Raw genomic sequence first — 13763 nt, forward strand, 5'->3', positions numbered from 1 at the left:
GCAGTTTCCCATTGTGTCATCCTCTGGTACATGCCTCTTCACTCAGCCCCTTTCCACAGACACAGGAAAGAGGTCGAGGCCCCACTTCTCACTGTTCTCTGCTTCCACTCCACCCCACTCTTTACCTTCCTTACTTTCTGTTTTTTCCCTCAAAGTTTCAGAGCAGGACACCATCTGCCATCTGGTCAACCTTTCCTTTTCCAAATTCTTCATTTTCCAAATTATCATAAATTATGATTCATTTCTACTATTCACTCAATATGATATTCCTACTGCAGAGGAAGATGTTTACAGGGGTAAATTTATGCCAAAAGAATTTTCCAAAGGTAACTTCTGGTTGAGAAGGGATTTCTATCTAAAGTTTTGCTGTTTCTTAATTCTGTGTGATATTTATGTCTCAGGGAAACTCCTAGAGGGCAGGCATGGCCTTATTTTGCAGAACAAAAATCCGACACAGTATTTAATTAGACATAATGTCCTCTGGGATCATGGCCCTGAATATTCTGAGGCAGGACTTTGCTGGAAATCTGGACTACACACTTGTTGAATAGACAGCATAAATTACAAAAAGAACAAGCAGAGAGGAGGTAACCAATTAAGAATCTGCCTCACTGGGGCCTAGGAGAGCTGGGCCTGCTATCCCCGAGACCCTCGTGGATGGGCCCTACAGATGTCCATGGGGCATATAGTGTAGACAGCTGCTACCATTGGTCCTCTATGATCTCCCTGTCTTAGCCTCCCTCCCTCCAGTGCCTCCATGGAGGCACCAGCCCCAGAGAAGCACCTGTGGCAGATCTTTCAGCTTGCCTGTGAATTCCTCACAAGCACGGGAACGCAGCCATGTGTCAGGTGCCAGGTGAGTGGGCAAGAGCAAATTCTGCATTACCTTTGCAGCTCCTTCCATCCTCTTGCAGAATGTAGCCTTTCGGGCATGAACACTGGTAACTCCCTTCTGTGTTTTTGCAGATAAAATTGCAGGGTTTGGGAGCCTGGTTGCACTCGTTCAGATCTATGATCAAAAAAATATAGTATGACTGCCCATCTAAAAAAGTTATCTATATGCTAAATATCCACAGGATCTAATGAAGAATTTTAATTTTGAGGAAGGCAAAAGGACACTCAGTGTAGTCTTTGATCGTTGTCCTATATTTTCCCATGAAATTATAAAGCCTTTTTAGATTTTTAGCTTGGGGATTTTATTTTTTTTGCCATCATCTAAAATTTCCACTTGGGAATAAACCACCAGAAACAGAGCACTTACCTACACAGGAAGTACCAGTTATATCTGGAGTGTAGCCAGTTTTACAAATGCAATGGTACGATCCTCTGTCGTTGACACATTCCCCATTTCGGCAAACGTCATGAATAACCTTGCATTCATCAATATCTGTAATTTAATAAACATAAATTAAAATAAGAAAGATATTATAAAATGGACATTAATATGTAGAGGTCACTTCAGTGTAAATACTAATAAATTGAGCTACTATATTATGGACCTAAGAAATTAAACCAATGGGATGACAGTATAAATTTCATATGTAACGGTAGCTACATTGAAAGGCAAACCAATTATCAGGCTAGAGGAAAACTTTTAAAAAATCGATCCTTCACATTTATATTGTTTTTCTCTTTTGGGTCCCTAGAACCACCATCCCATCCAGACATGTTTGGCTTCTTGCTCCATCTCACGCCATCAAGCTTGCCTCCTGCTGACATCTCATAAACGAATCACAGCAGTGGATCCTTTGACAAGGAAACCCCATTTCCCCCCTAATATTGTGTGTTCAAAATAAGAAGGGAAGGCTTTTTTTTTTTTTTTTTTACATTCTTTTTGTTGTGTTTGAAGTTAATCCTGAAAAATATCAAATTACATAATATTGGGAAATGGGATCAACTTTCTTCCTCTGGTGAGGAGGGAAACACACCAGGTCTCTGGAGTGGATGACAGGGCTGGGTTTTTGTAGCCTGCAAAGGAAGAGAGACCCTCACCCATGGCTCCGTCACTGGGAGAAAGACTTGGTCAATACACATTGTTGAGCATTAAAACCGCTTGACCCACCTATCTCCTTGCTGCTTGGTGAGGGGCCAATACGAATGCTTTCCACACAGGTTATCAGTCCTTGATTGCCAAATAACCATTTTATATCAACACCTGGGGGTGCCTGACCTTTACAAGTTTACTCTGAAGTGCAATTTAGCACACCCTCATTGGTCTCAAGAAATGAGTCTTTTCCACCATCTTATTTTTACATGCTCCAAAGAATCATAAATCGCTTTTGGTCACTCCATGTTTTCTGTCCAGTTCTGTCTTTTACCACATCCCGTGCGATTATTCTGCCTTCAGCTACATCTTTCTAACATGAACCAAATCCTTCTTAACCTCCTTCTTCCCTCTCACTTCCAATTCCCTCCCAAGGAGCTCAAAAACAAACACCCCCAAACCCTCTCTTCCTTTTCTTAGTCCTTTTATACGAACTAAAACCCAATCATAGTTAATGCTGATAAACATAGGAATCATAGCAGCGATAGGCCTAGACGTCTTCAGAGTTGCTCCAGACACCTTGATAGCCTCCTCATCCTTCTCTAGTTCAAGCAGCTTGTGCTCTTTTTGATGCAATTGTGTTTAACTGCCAGGATATCAGCATTATTTATACTTCTTTTATGTAATATATTTCAGCCAATTTTATGAGTCCAAATACATCTTGGACTGGTTTGGGAATTTAATGATCATTTATTTCAAGGTTGGTCTAAAAAACTATATTCTGAGTAGCCAACCACTGACTTACACCAAACTTCTGTTTGAAAACTTGAGGACTCCCTGTCATGCAGAGGCAGGGACCCAAGCACACACAACTTAATCAAGTAGACCAAGGACAGACACTCTGGCCATGTAGCCTTGAATGTCTAAAACACCATAGGAAGAATTTTTGTTGACCTCAACTGTGCAACTCAACGTAGGAACATACTGTAGATTCCATATGCACATCTGTTTTTCATAGAGAAACAAACCAACAGACTCCCTGCAAGTATTTTTGGACCATAAATGAAGTACCTGCTCCGTTGGTCATGAATCCTCGGCCATGGGGGCAGAGTTTTTTGAAAGCCACAGTGCCCTGGAAGGGGCAGATCTCACAGTGGGGCCCCCAGCCTCTCCCTCCGTCACAGCAGCATTCAGACTTGGTGACAGGGTTCCTGTTGCTTGAGCCGATCTGACACATGTTTTGCAGCACCTCCGTGAAACAGTACCCTTCCCGGTTGTCTGAAAGGGACATTGTATTGCAAAGAAGATTTTAGGAAATGTGATGAGCATAACAGGGTATCAAGAATTTGGTCAGATATAAAAACCAAAAAGGATGTAACACTTTACCCTGGCTGAGAAGGAGCGAGAAGGGAAAGCTGGAGACAGCAGTGAAAGAGAAAGGATGACGTCTGAGGGAAACAAATAAGAAATTCAGTAAGTAGGCAGCAAGGCATTGGCCTAGACAAGCTTACACCCTATCTGCTCCCAGGAATCCGGGGGAATCGTCATGCTATAGAGACAGAGGGGCAGAGAAACATATGGAAATGGATCCTGATCACAAAGGGCTTCAAAAAGCAGCCAAGAAAGAAATTCCACACAAGTGATTCAGTGATACAATTAGCAAAGGAAGAATTTAGCTGCAGGGTGGTGCTAAGCCCAATGGACGATCACAGTCACTAAGTCATCTCCAAAATATGACCATTTTTCATCCTCCCTCAAATTGTGACATTTTCTTTTATCTCGAATAAGAGACGTGGGTTTCAAGTGTCCCAGCGTGGTGGAGGCCGAGGTTACAAAAGCTCATTGCTGACTGCGCTCACCGAGGCACTCGTCCTGGGCGGGGCTGGCCGTGAACCCGTCGTTGCACTCGCAGGTGTAGCTCCCTCGGGTGTTTAGGCAGCGTCCATTCTCACAGATCCCTGGCTTGGTCTGACATTCATTTTCGTCTGTTTGGTTTCATTGAAGGACCGGAAACAAAAAAAGTCATCTGATTGTTATAGAAGGATGGATTCCCTCCTTCCCTCCCTGCATTCTTCCTTCCTAATTCAGTTTGAGAATAGTTAATCTCTTCCTATGGTTCAATATTCAAAAGGTATAAGAGGATATTCAGCAAAAATCCCCCTTCCTTCCCTATTTCCCAGCCACCAAACTCCCATCCTGCGAGGCAATCAATGCTGCTGCTAATGTCTAATGTCCCCTTCCAGGGATGGATCATGCATATAAAAGCAAATGCATACATACATGTACTTCTACTCTTTTAAAAACATAATTGATAGCATTTTTATATGTTTAAACATACATGGTAGCATTTTATGTACACTTACATTTTCACTTAATGAAATTTAAATCTTTCTATATTAGAACACAAAGAGGACTCCCAAAAGATTATTTCAAGTGAAGGAAGAAAAATTTGAAGACCAACATATTAAAGAAATCTTATAACACCTCATCAGAATAATGTCTTTAGTGGTCAGTGTTGAGCTGGGGGAGTCTGTCTAAACTAATCTTCACATTCAAATAGATTATGTTTATTGTAATATTTCAATAATATTATCAAGAAATAATAAACCATAATTCAGTTTCCCAGGTTTTAAAAAAAATTAAAATATCTGGAGATTCTTAGAATTGTTTGGTGATTATTTAGAAAGATCATAAATAATTTGCTGATGTGCTTCTTATCATTTGAGAATAGTTCAGAGTCCCTGATTTGGAGATCTTACTAGGAGAGGCAGAGAGCTGGAAGGTGCCATGTTAAAGGAGCAATGTTAAAGTAGGTGGTTAAAAGTCCCAATGCCCAAGCCACCCATAGACCAATTTAAATCTGAATATGTGAGGTTGTACCTGAGCTCCCCAAGTGATCCCGGTGTGCAGGTGGGGTTGAGAATCTCTGACCGAGGACGATCCAGTGTGTGGTCACTCATCCACACACTTTCTTTTTCTGTGCGTTTAAATTGCAATTGCTGCTAAATACTGTTTCAATCTGTATCTTACAGAGTGAGGGGGCAATGGGATTTTTAATCTTTTTGGCTGACAACATAAACTATATCCTTCTGATATCATTTATTTTTAAAAAGGAAGAGGATGCATGTGGGAATTTTCCAATAATTTTCTCTGTTAATTATTATCTAAGCAGAGGTCAGAAAATTTTTTCTGTGAGGGTCAGTTACATAATAAATATTTCAGGCTTTGTTGGCCATATGCTGTCTGCTGCAACTATTTGGCTCTGCCACTGTGGCATGAAAGCGGCCATGAGCAATAATAGGTAAATGAATAGTTACGCTCATATTCCAGTAAAACTTTATTTATAAAAACAGGTGATGGGCTGGCAGGCTGGAATTGGCCTGTGGGCTATAGTAGTTTGCCAGTCTCTGCTCTAAAGCTGTGGTCCTCAATGCTGGCTCCAAATTAGAGTCACCTGAGAAGCTTTAAAAGTTACCAGTGCCTGAACCCCACTCTAGACAAGATGAGATTTTCTGAAGGGAGATCCCCCTGGTTTAGAGATACTCCTGGTTCAGAGGGACCTGGCATTTGCACTCAATGTTAGGGTGTTAGTAGCAAAGTTGAGTCAACAGGGAGGCATTCCAGTGTGTTGGAGAGAACAGACCCCCAAATTGACAAAGGAGTATAAAAAGTAAAGGCAGGGAATAGATTGCTGTTCCAATCTTGGCAGCAAATTGATCAAGAAAGCAGGGAAAGGTTAGCTCAGAGGAAGAGAATGACAGTGCTCCTGGAATTCATAAATGATCAAGCGGCAAGGAGACCACCATGGAAAGTCAAGACATGAGGTAAGAGAGGCAAAACGGCTCTATCCAAGAACACACTGCCACACGGACTCAGAGCCCAGGTTCCTTCTGTCTGAGTCACTTCGAACTCACTCAAAGCTCCTTCCAACGGATCCTCTTACCTACGCAGCCTTCTCCATCCGGTCTCCGCTGATAGCCCGGTCCGCAGATGCACATGTACGTGCCGATGAGGTTCTTGCATTCCATTTGTTTTTCGGTACAATCATGTTTTCCCTCTTCACACTCATCCTCGTCTGTAAAAGATGTTCAATCACAAATTTGTAAAAGAAGCTGCATTAATTACTTGCCTCTTAAACATAAAGTGGTTGTAAGTAACCAATTTTCATCTATGTTATTTCAGTGTTGGCCTTATTTCCTTTTGCTTTGTTGGGCGTGGATGCCTTAAGAATGGAAAAGAGTCTCCTAACCACCTTTGAAGAAATTGCCCCCTAACCAACTGATAACCTCTACAAGAAGCATGATTCTAATCACACCTTTCCCTCTACTCCCTTTTTATACTCCTTTGTTGAAGCATGATTTTATAATTCTTTTTGACCAACTGAACAAAAAGGCCTTATATAATTATAATATGATGCTATATCATAGTGTAACGGTAATTATAACAGCATTATAATCATAATATGTGATAATATATTACTTAGAATTACAGTCATGATGGATTAGAATAATGAACCAAAGCTTCCATTGTACAATAGTTATAATAGTATGTTATATTTTTTAATATGATAATGTTAATAAATAGTCATAATATTAGAATAATCATCATAATAAAAACTTTGGTTTTTATACCATAATAAAAACCAAGCATCTACAAATATCTTATTCTCTACTGGTTCTTCCCCCCTTCGTTTCCTTTCTTTTTGGCATTTCTTGGGCCTTCCTCAGTGTTTACTTTCTGTCCTAGTGCATTTCCTTCTTTCTTTATCTTTCTCTTTTACATGCTCTGAGCTGAGAAATTTGGAATTCATCCTGCATGTGATGAGGACCTCTCACTTAGGAAATTCCCTACCCTCAAGCAAAATGGTTCTCAAGCCATCTTGAGAAAACAAGTGTCTACTCATTCAAAATCCTGGGAGGAGCAAATCCAAGCTCTTCAAGCGCAAACTCCATGATTACCCAAGTTTGTATAACAGAACCTAATCCAGTGCTTTGGAAATTGCAGGTGTTCAGTAGGCATTTTTAATGGAAATGGTTTAACTAAAGTAGATTCCAGGTGTTACCCCATTCTTGAATAATTTTTAGCAAAGGGCATTCCCTCCCTTTGTGTTCTCAGAGCATTTTGTATATACAGCCATCATAGCATTTATCTCACTGTATTAAGATAATTAGTTTATATCTGTCTCAATTGAATGTGAGGAAATGTCTTTTTTTCTTTATACCTTTAATTTTCTAGAATGACTGTTATGTTGCGGGCATGCAATACACAGTGAAAACTAACATAGAGGATCTGCAGCGTAGCCATCAACTCAGCTTGGTGATGCTTTAAGCTACAATTTAGGGGAAAATGTGGCAGTGACAATCCCCATATTGTCCATGGATGACATATGTTCCTCAATTCTCAACACTCCCTACTAATGGAGGCTTTGGAAGGACATCTTCCATCACAGAGAGAGAGCTTCCTGGCTTAGATGACCTTGAACATGATGTCTCACCTTTGCACATCCTCCTGTCTTCTCTCAGAACATACCCAGCAGGACATTTGCATTCGTATGACCCATAAGTATTCACACATCGGAAGGCACAGAGCAGAGGATTCTGGGCACATTCGTTTATATCTGCAAAAGGTAGTAAGAAAGTAATGGATCATGGACATCAACAACAAAAAAGGAACCTACTTTTACCAAAAGTTGAAATGCTTCATTATCATAATCATGGATGGACCAAGCAGTCTCTGATTTCTAGGGAATTAAAAAAATGGGTTGGTTATTTTATATTTGGTATAAATAGGGCCACCATATATCCTGTCTCTCCCAGCACAGTCCCGGTTTATGCCTGTTGTCCTGGTATAATGATTAATGGTTATTTAAGTGGACAAGAAATTATAAGTCACCTTATATATAGGGGAGTTTTCTAAAATTCTGGCTTTGAAGGCTCAGGTCAACCATTTTCCATGGAGTGGGAATCAATTTTACCCTATTCAGCCCAAACAATTGTGGTCAGAACAGAAGCTGACCTCTCCAATATTGTTAACAACCTCCCCTTCCCCCTACAAAGAGGCTCCCATGAACTAGCACGGATTCTTCTGCCCAAGCAAATTGTGTTCTGATCATTTTACACTTAAACACTTAGTTTACACATATGCCCAAGTTCAAACTTTAAATAGATGGGAATGACTTTACACATCAATGAACAAAAATGATTTCTATGGATCACAGAGTTTGGTACCATCAGAAAGTGTTTTGGAAAAGCAGGGCTAAAACAGACCATCTCGACTGTCATGCTGCTTCCACGGCTAATGGTGCTGACTGAAAACATGAGGGAGAACCCAGATCATGACTTAGTCACAACCTTTAAAGATTCACCAACAACTCTGACAATAGGTACTGACGGGTCACATCTCCGATGAAGAGCTCACTTCAATACCAATTCTAGCCTCTGCCTTCGCTTCCCCTTTATTCTTTTCTTAGGCCAGTGAGATCACCTGGGTTGCTGCTGGGCTCACTCTTACAGAGAGTCTGATTTAGGAGGTCTGGGATGAGGCCTGAAAACTTGCATTTGTAACAAGTTCCCAGGTGATGCTGACGCAGCTGGTCCAGAGACCACCTTTAAGAGCCAGTGTTCTAGACACTCCCTCCTGTTTTCTTCTTTCCATGCATCCTACCAGGCTTACAGATAGACAGTTTTCAGGTGCTTATATAGCATAGGTAACATTTTTTCTTATGCTTGCCTCCAGATGTCTACAGGATGTTGGCTGGTGGTTATCTCAATGTGTGGATGTTTCTATGAATAGAAAAGAGGAGAAAAAGAGAAAAGAGAAAGGAAGGGAGCATAGGAGACAAAGAAAAAAAAGTGGGGGGGAATAAAGAATAAGAAAGAAAGTAGTAAACAAGATAGGAGTTGTATCCAAGTCTAGGTAGTAAGGAGACAGCAACAAGAACTCTGTGTGATATACAGTGTAACTGGTGCCATGAGCCTCCCTGCAGAGAAGAGGCCACACAGAGAAGAAATGATGGGCCCATCAGGCCCAGCTGTTCTTTATTCTCTACACCCTGAGGGGTATTTAGTATTAAGACGTGTCATCAACTAACTGTTCCGTGATCGGTACATGGAACCAACTGCTCTGTGTTCAAGAGGCTTACCTTCACACGTCATCATCGGACCAGGCTCAAATCCCTCCTCACAGGTGCATTCAAAACCTCCAATCACATTCTTGCAGGTCCCATTTCCACAAGGATTGCCCACAGAACATTCATCAGTATCTGCAAGCAACCAGGAGGGGATCCAAAACATGATAAATTGATATAAAATGGGCTTGGACTCAGACAGTATCTTTCATCCTGTCAGAGTACTTTGATCTATAATGTCTTGTTTAATTCTCATTCTGTTCTTGCAAGAAAGGAGTGTGCATGTCTTACTAGTACAGGTTGATGGCTGTGAAATTTGACTAGCTCAGTGGCAGTGACAGTACCTGGATATCTAGCCCCTACCGCCCTCTTCTTCATGAGTTTCTCCAGCCTTCCACATTATGAACAAAATCTGCTACTGAGAGGAGATGCTCTAAGGGTTAAAACCAGGCTCCTATCACTAGTCCAAAGTTTCTGCTTGTTTAAAGTTAGAAATACATCTCCAGTCTGGCCTTACATTACATCATTCTCCAAGAAGCCTTAAACATGATGGATTTTTGCCAGATATAAAATAGAAGACTAAATTTACACAAATAAAAGACCATAGGTTAAGCAAAATTAATATACTAAATAAAATCAAGATTCAAGTAGATTTTGCTGATTCTGTTGAAACCAGATGGTTTACATTAGTCAGAGAAAAGGCTAGAAAAAAATATGTTTGGGGCATAATTTCTCTAAACAATCATGGAGAGAGAATAATTCTTCTCAAGGAGACCTAAAAAAGTATACATGCCTTTTAGCCCATCCACCTAGAATACTCACTGCTCTTAACTCTAACATATCCCTTGGGGAGAGTATCTTCCCTTGGGAAAGAAACAATTTTGAGAAAGAACATTGTTATTTTAGCACCCTAAGGGACAGGAGAGTAATGACTACCACCAAGGGCTACATCTTATGTGGAGGTTCTGACATCAGAAAGTGAAGGCAAGAGGGCGTGGCAGGGAGACCCTGGGGAGGAAGTTCATGCCGCGTGTATGCAGGGGCACTAACAAAGATTCCAACAAGAAAACATTGACGAATTTGCTTTTGTGCTACTATTAAATCACATTCAACTGTCAAGAATATTATTTCTCCTTCACATTAATACAAATCAAAATATCCCTGATTTGTTTAGAGCTGCAAGGGTAGTTAGAAATAAGTTAGTTTACTTGAATAATACTATATCCTATGGCCTAGAAAAGCTAAAGAACTTGCTTAAACTCCCACAGCCATAGCTGGGGATATAATCCTCATACCCCGATTTCTTGTACGGCAAGAGTACTTTCTAATCAACACAAACCCTCAGCATTTACGCCATTATTAATTAAGTTGCATTGAACTACTTTGGAATTGTTAGATAACTAAATGTAATACTTGGATTTAACTTGGAGTTAGTGTGGATTAAGGGTCAAAGGTCAGCCATAGGAGCCATTCTTTGAAATTTTAATAAGAGGGCTAAAACAAGAGGAATTTACACTGAGTATGCAGCTTTTCATTTTACTAAGTATTGCAAAATCCAGATAAATTTTGTACTTTAAATATTAATAGAATAAGATTATGACCTTTAACAATTTTTTTTAAATTTCACAAAGACTTCCATTATGATGTTGTCCTTTCTAATATCTCTTATAATGTACTCAGTGTCTGCTGTCACCAATAGACTATAAAGTCCACGCGAGGAAGGACCTTGGCTCACTGCTGTACTCCAGAGCCTAGCACAGCGCCTGGCGCTTGGTGGTAACTCAGCTAGTATTCTAAATGAATGATATACATCCATGGATGGACAAAACTGATTTAAGTCCCCTCTTGGTACTTAAACTTCCTAGTGTGAATGCCATATAGCTTAATTTCTAATTTGTACAATCCCAATGGAAGAAGCTGACTTACCCACACATTCATTCCCTTCTAGGATATACCCAAAGGGACACTCGCAGCGATAGGAGCCATCTGTATTGATGCACTGTCCATGTTTACAGACATCAGGTTCTTTGCATTCATCCATATCTTAGGCAGAGGAGGAAGAAAATAGTGAATAACAAGGTACATTTTTTTAAAACACAACGGTACATTATGGTCATTTCAGTGTTTAATCAATGGAATATCCAATATGACAATACAATAATACAATTGGTATCTAAATGAAATGACAAAGAAAGTAGAGCTAAATTTTTCAAGATAGATGGAGAGAAATAAGAACAATCAGAGAAAGGGTCAAGAAAAGACTGGTTGAGAAAAACTGAGAAATGCTAAGAATCCAGCACAAGCCACTGACCCACTGCTGAGTCATCGGGTCCCACGATGATCCCACTTCCGTAGGGACAGATCTGGCGGAAGGCCTCTGCGGCAGAGACACACACTCGTTAGCAGACAAGACCAGTGGCCATTAGTCACAGGCTTCTCCCCACGCATTTTGTGGTGGCCAAATTGCCACATGCTGCATATATTGATACACGATGAATAAAACAAGCCCAGAAACCAGAGAAAGTTAACAAGACCCCCCAAAGATGTTGTGCCTACTCCTTGGGTGTCTCTGATCTGTAACATAATTATAAAAGAAAATAACTACCTAGATCCTGAGATAAAACAATTTTTAATGAACATTCTAATTAGACTTGCAATTACATTAAGTTGTCTTACTGTCTTTAAGGCCTGCAATCTTTTTTCATGGTCAGTCTGTACCTTGAGTGGCCCAAGGAGAAATGCAGATGACAGACATACCATCAGGTTCAGTGGGGCACAGCTCACAGGGGTCTCCCCAACCTTCTCCCTTCAGGGCGCAGCAGCATTCCTGTTTGGAGTGATTTCTGGATTTGGGTGATGAACATTTTCCTCCTTCAAACTTCGCATAGCAGTAGCTCATTCGCAAATCTGCAGCATAAATTCATGATACCATTCAGTTGCTTTCCTACCGACTCTTTATTGTACAGTAGCTAATAAAAAACAATCCCTCACGTTAAATGTGTTCTCCTCTCATTGCCACAGCAATACTCCTTAAGTAACTATAATAGTAACTAAGCTGAGACTGTTAAAGTCATGGGTAACTTTTGCAATGAGATCTGCTGCACAATCTATGTGGTCTTACATTTATTATTTCTCATTTTAGTCACTACTTCAAAATAACCTGATGAGAATAATAAAATCCAACACTGTCAGTTTTCAAAACTGACATCCATCCCTGACCTCAGGATTAGAACATTCACAGATGGAACCATTCACAAGCTCCCTTCATTGACAGCTCTGTGTGCATGTGTTCTGGGCAACGCTTAGTGAGCACGCTAGAGTAAGGGAGCCCTACTAGTTCTACTATTTACTGTGATACCATACTTTGTTATTTATTCTGTATCCCCTAAGCCCTGGAACTGAAATAAAATCCCAGATCTCAAGCATAGTACAAATAAAGGAGGTAATTTTGTAGACTGGCACAAATACAATACCAGGGTCAGTCACGGAAGCAGCTACTCTTGGAGGAGCTGGCTGCAAAATGCAAGTAGGGCTTTTTGAAGATTTTACACACACACACACACACACACACACACACACACACACACACACATACACACACACAGAGCCACGTCAATGTTAAATTTTCAACTTGTTTAGCTCAACAGAAAGAGGGAAGAGAAGAAGGGGGCAAAGCTATGGGTAGGTGGGAGTCGAACGGTCTTTCTTTCAAAGAATGTAATTCTTTAATATCAATCATTTCTCAGTGACTCTAACAAGGAAGATGGGATCTATTTCCTACAAAATTCTCCAACATTGCTTGACATAATTTTGGAAACTGACTTTTCCGTTTCTTATAGAACAAATTGGGTGACTCTAAAAAGTGAGCTCATCCAGGGCCCTGGAGTGTGTTTTCTCTCAAACTTGTCTTCCGAAACCTTACAAAACTCCTCGGTCATTACACAGAGGCTAAAATCTACAAGTTTTTAAGAAATGCTTTCATATCCATTTTGTATAATTCCTCTTTCTTTCTGTCTGACCACCTCTGCCTTTTGCATTCTCTCCTATCTCAGTGTTTCAGTCCCAGGAAGCAGCACACCATCATCATCACCTAAGCATTTCTGTTAAAACAATCGCACCAGCTTTTACTGCATGACAAAGGAGACACTGTAAGTATAACAGAGTTGCCAAAGATAACTGAGGGAAAGTTTTCATGAATTAAAGTTTTAAAATATCTATATATCTATCTACCAAGCTCTGTAAGTCACATTCAGTGAACTTTCCCAATGAACTTGCTCAACTCTTCATGGCGACCAACTCTTCCAGATAAACCATCTCTCTAGTTTCTATTCCACTTCCACATCTGTTGTGGCTGGAATCTAGCAAGCCCCTTCCATGAACTATGCTTTTGAAGGTCAAGAGCAATAAAAGTTAGTCTTTGTCCTGCAGCATATCTGCCACCCAAATGTTTGCTTTGCTGAGAAACTTCCAAGATTTAACAAATTATCATTTCTTGGAGGACACCTTTTGATTTCCTTTATTCAAGTTCTTTGTCACATACAATATTTTGTATTTATCAATATTGTTTTTATTATTTATGCCTATAACTGTCTTAAGGTATATAATTCAGTGACCACTTACAAAAATGTCTCAACAAATATATTAAAACTTACC

At 40.2% G+C, this 13763-nt stretch overlaps 1 protein-coding gene across 1 annotated transcript in view; it reads right to left on the bottom strand.

Moving 5' to 3' along the window:
• FBN1 (fibrillin 1) overlaps positions 1-13763 on the bottom strand; it is a 228476-nt gene that overhangs the window by 13545 nt on the left and 201168 nt on the right. Inside the window, exons 50-59 of the mRNA XM_012649439.1 lie at positions 11868-12017; positions 11422-11487; positions 11037-11153; positions 9126-9245; positions 7479-7601; positions 5928-6059; positions 3844-3969; positions 3056-3262; positions 1262-1387; positions 887-1009 (exon numbers count right to left, since the gene is read on the bottom strand). Of these exons, the coding sequence (XP_012504893.1) occupies positions 887-1009; positions 1262-1387; positions 3056-3262; positions 3844-3969; positions 5928-6059; positions 7479-7601; positions 9126-9245; positions 11037-11153; positions 11422-11487; positions 11868-12017 (1290 nt within the window). The remainder of the gene's footprint in view (positions 1-886; positions 1010-1261; positions 1388-3055; positions 3263-3843; positions 3970-5927; positions 6060-7478; positions 7602-9125; positions 9246-11036; positions 11154-11421; positions 11488-11867; positions 12018-13763) is intronic.

This window comes from Propithecus coquereli, unplaced genomic scaffold, assembly GCF_000956105.1.
Source record: "Propithecus coquereli isolate 6110/MARCELLA unplaced genomic scaffold, Pcoq_1.0 Scaffold3, whole genome shotgun sequence".
Taxonomy (NCBI): domain Eukaryota; kingdom Metazoa; phylum Chordata; class Mammalia; order Primates; family Indriidae; genus Propithecus; species Propithecus coquereli.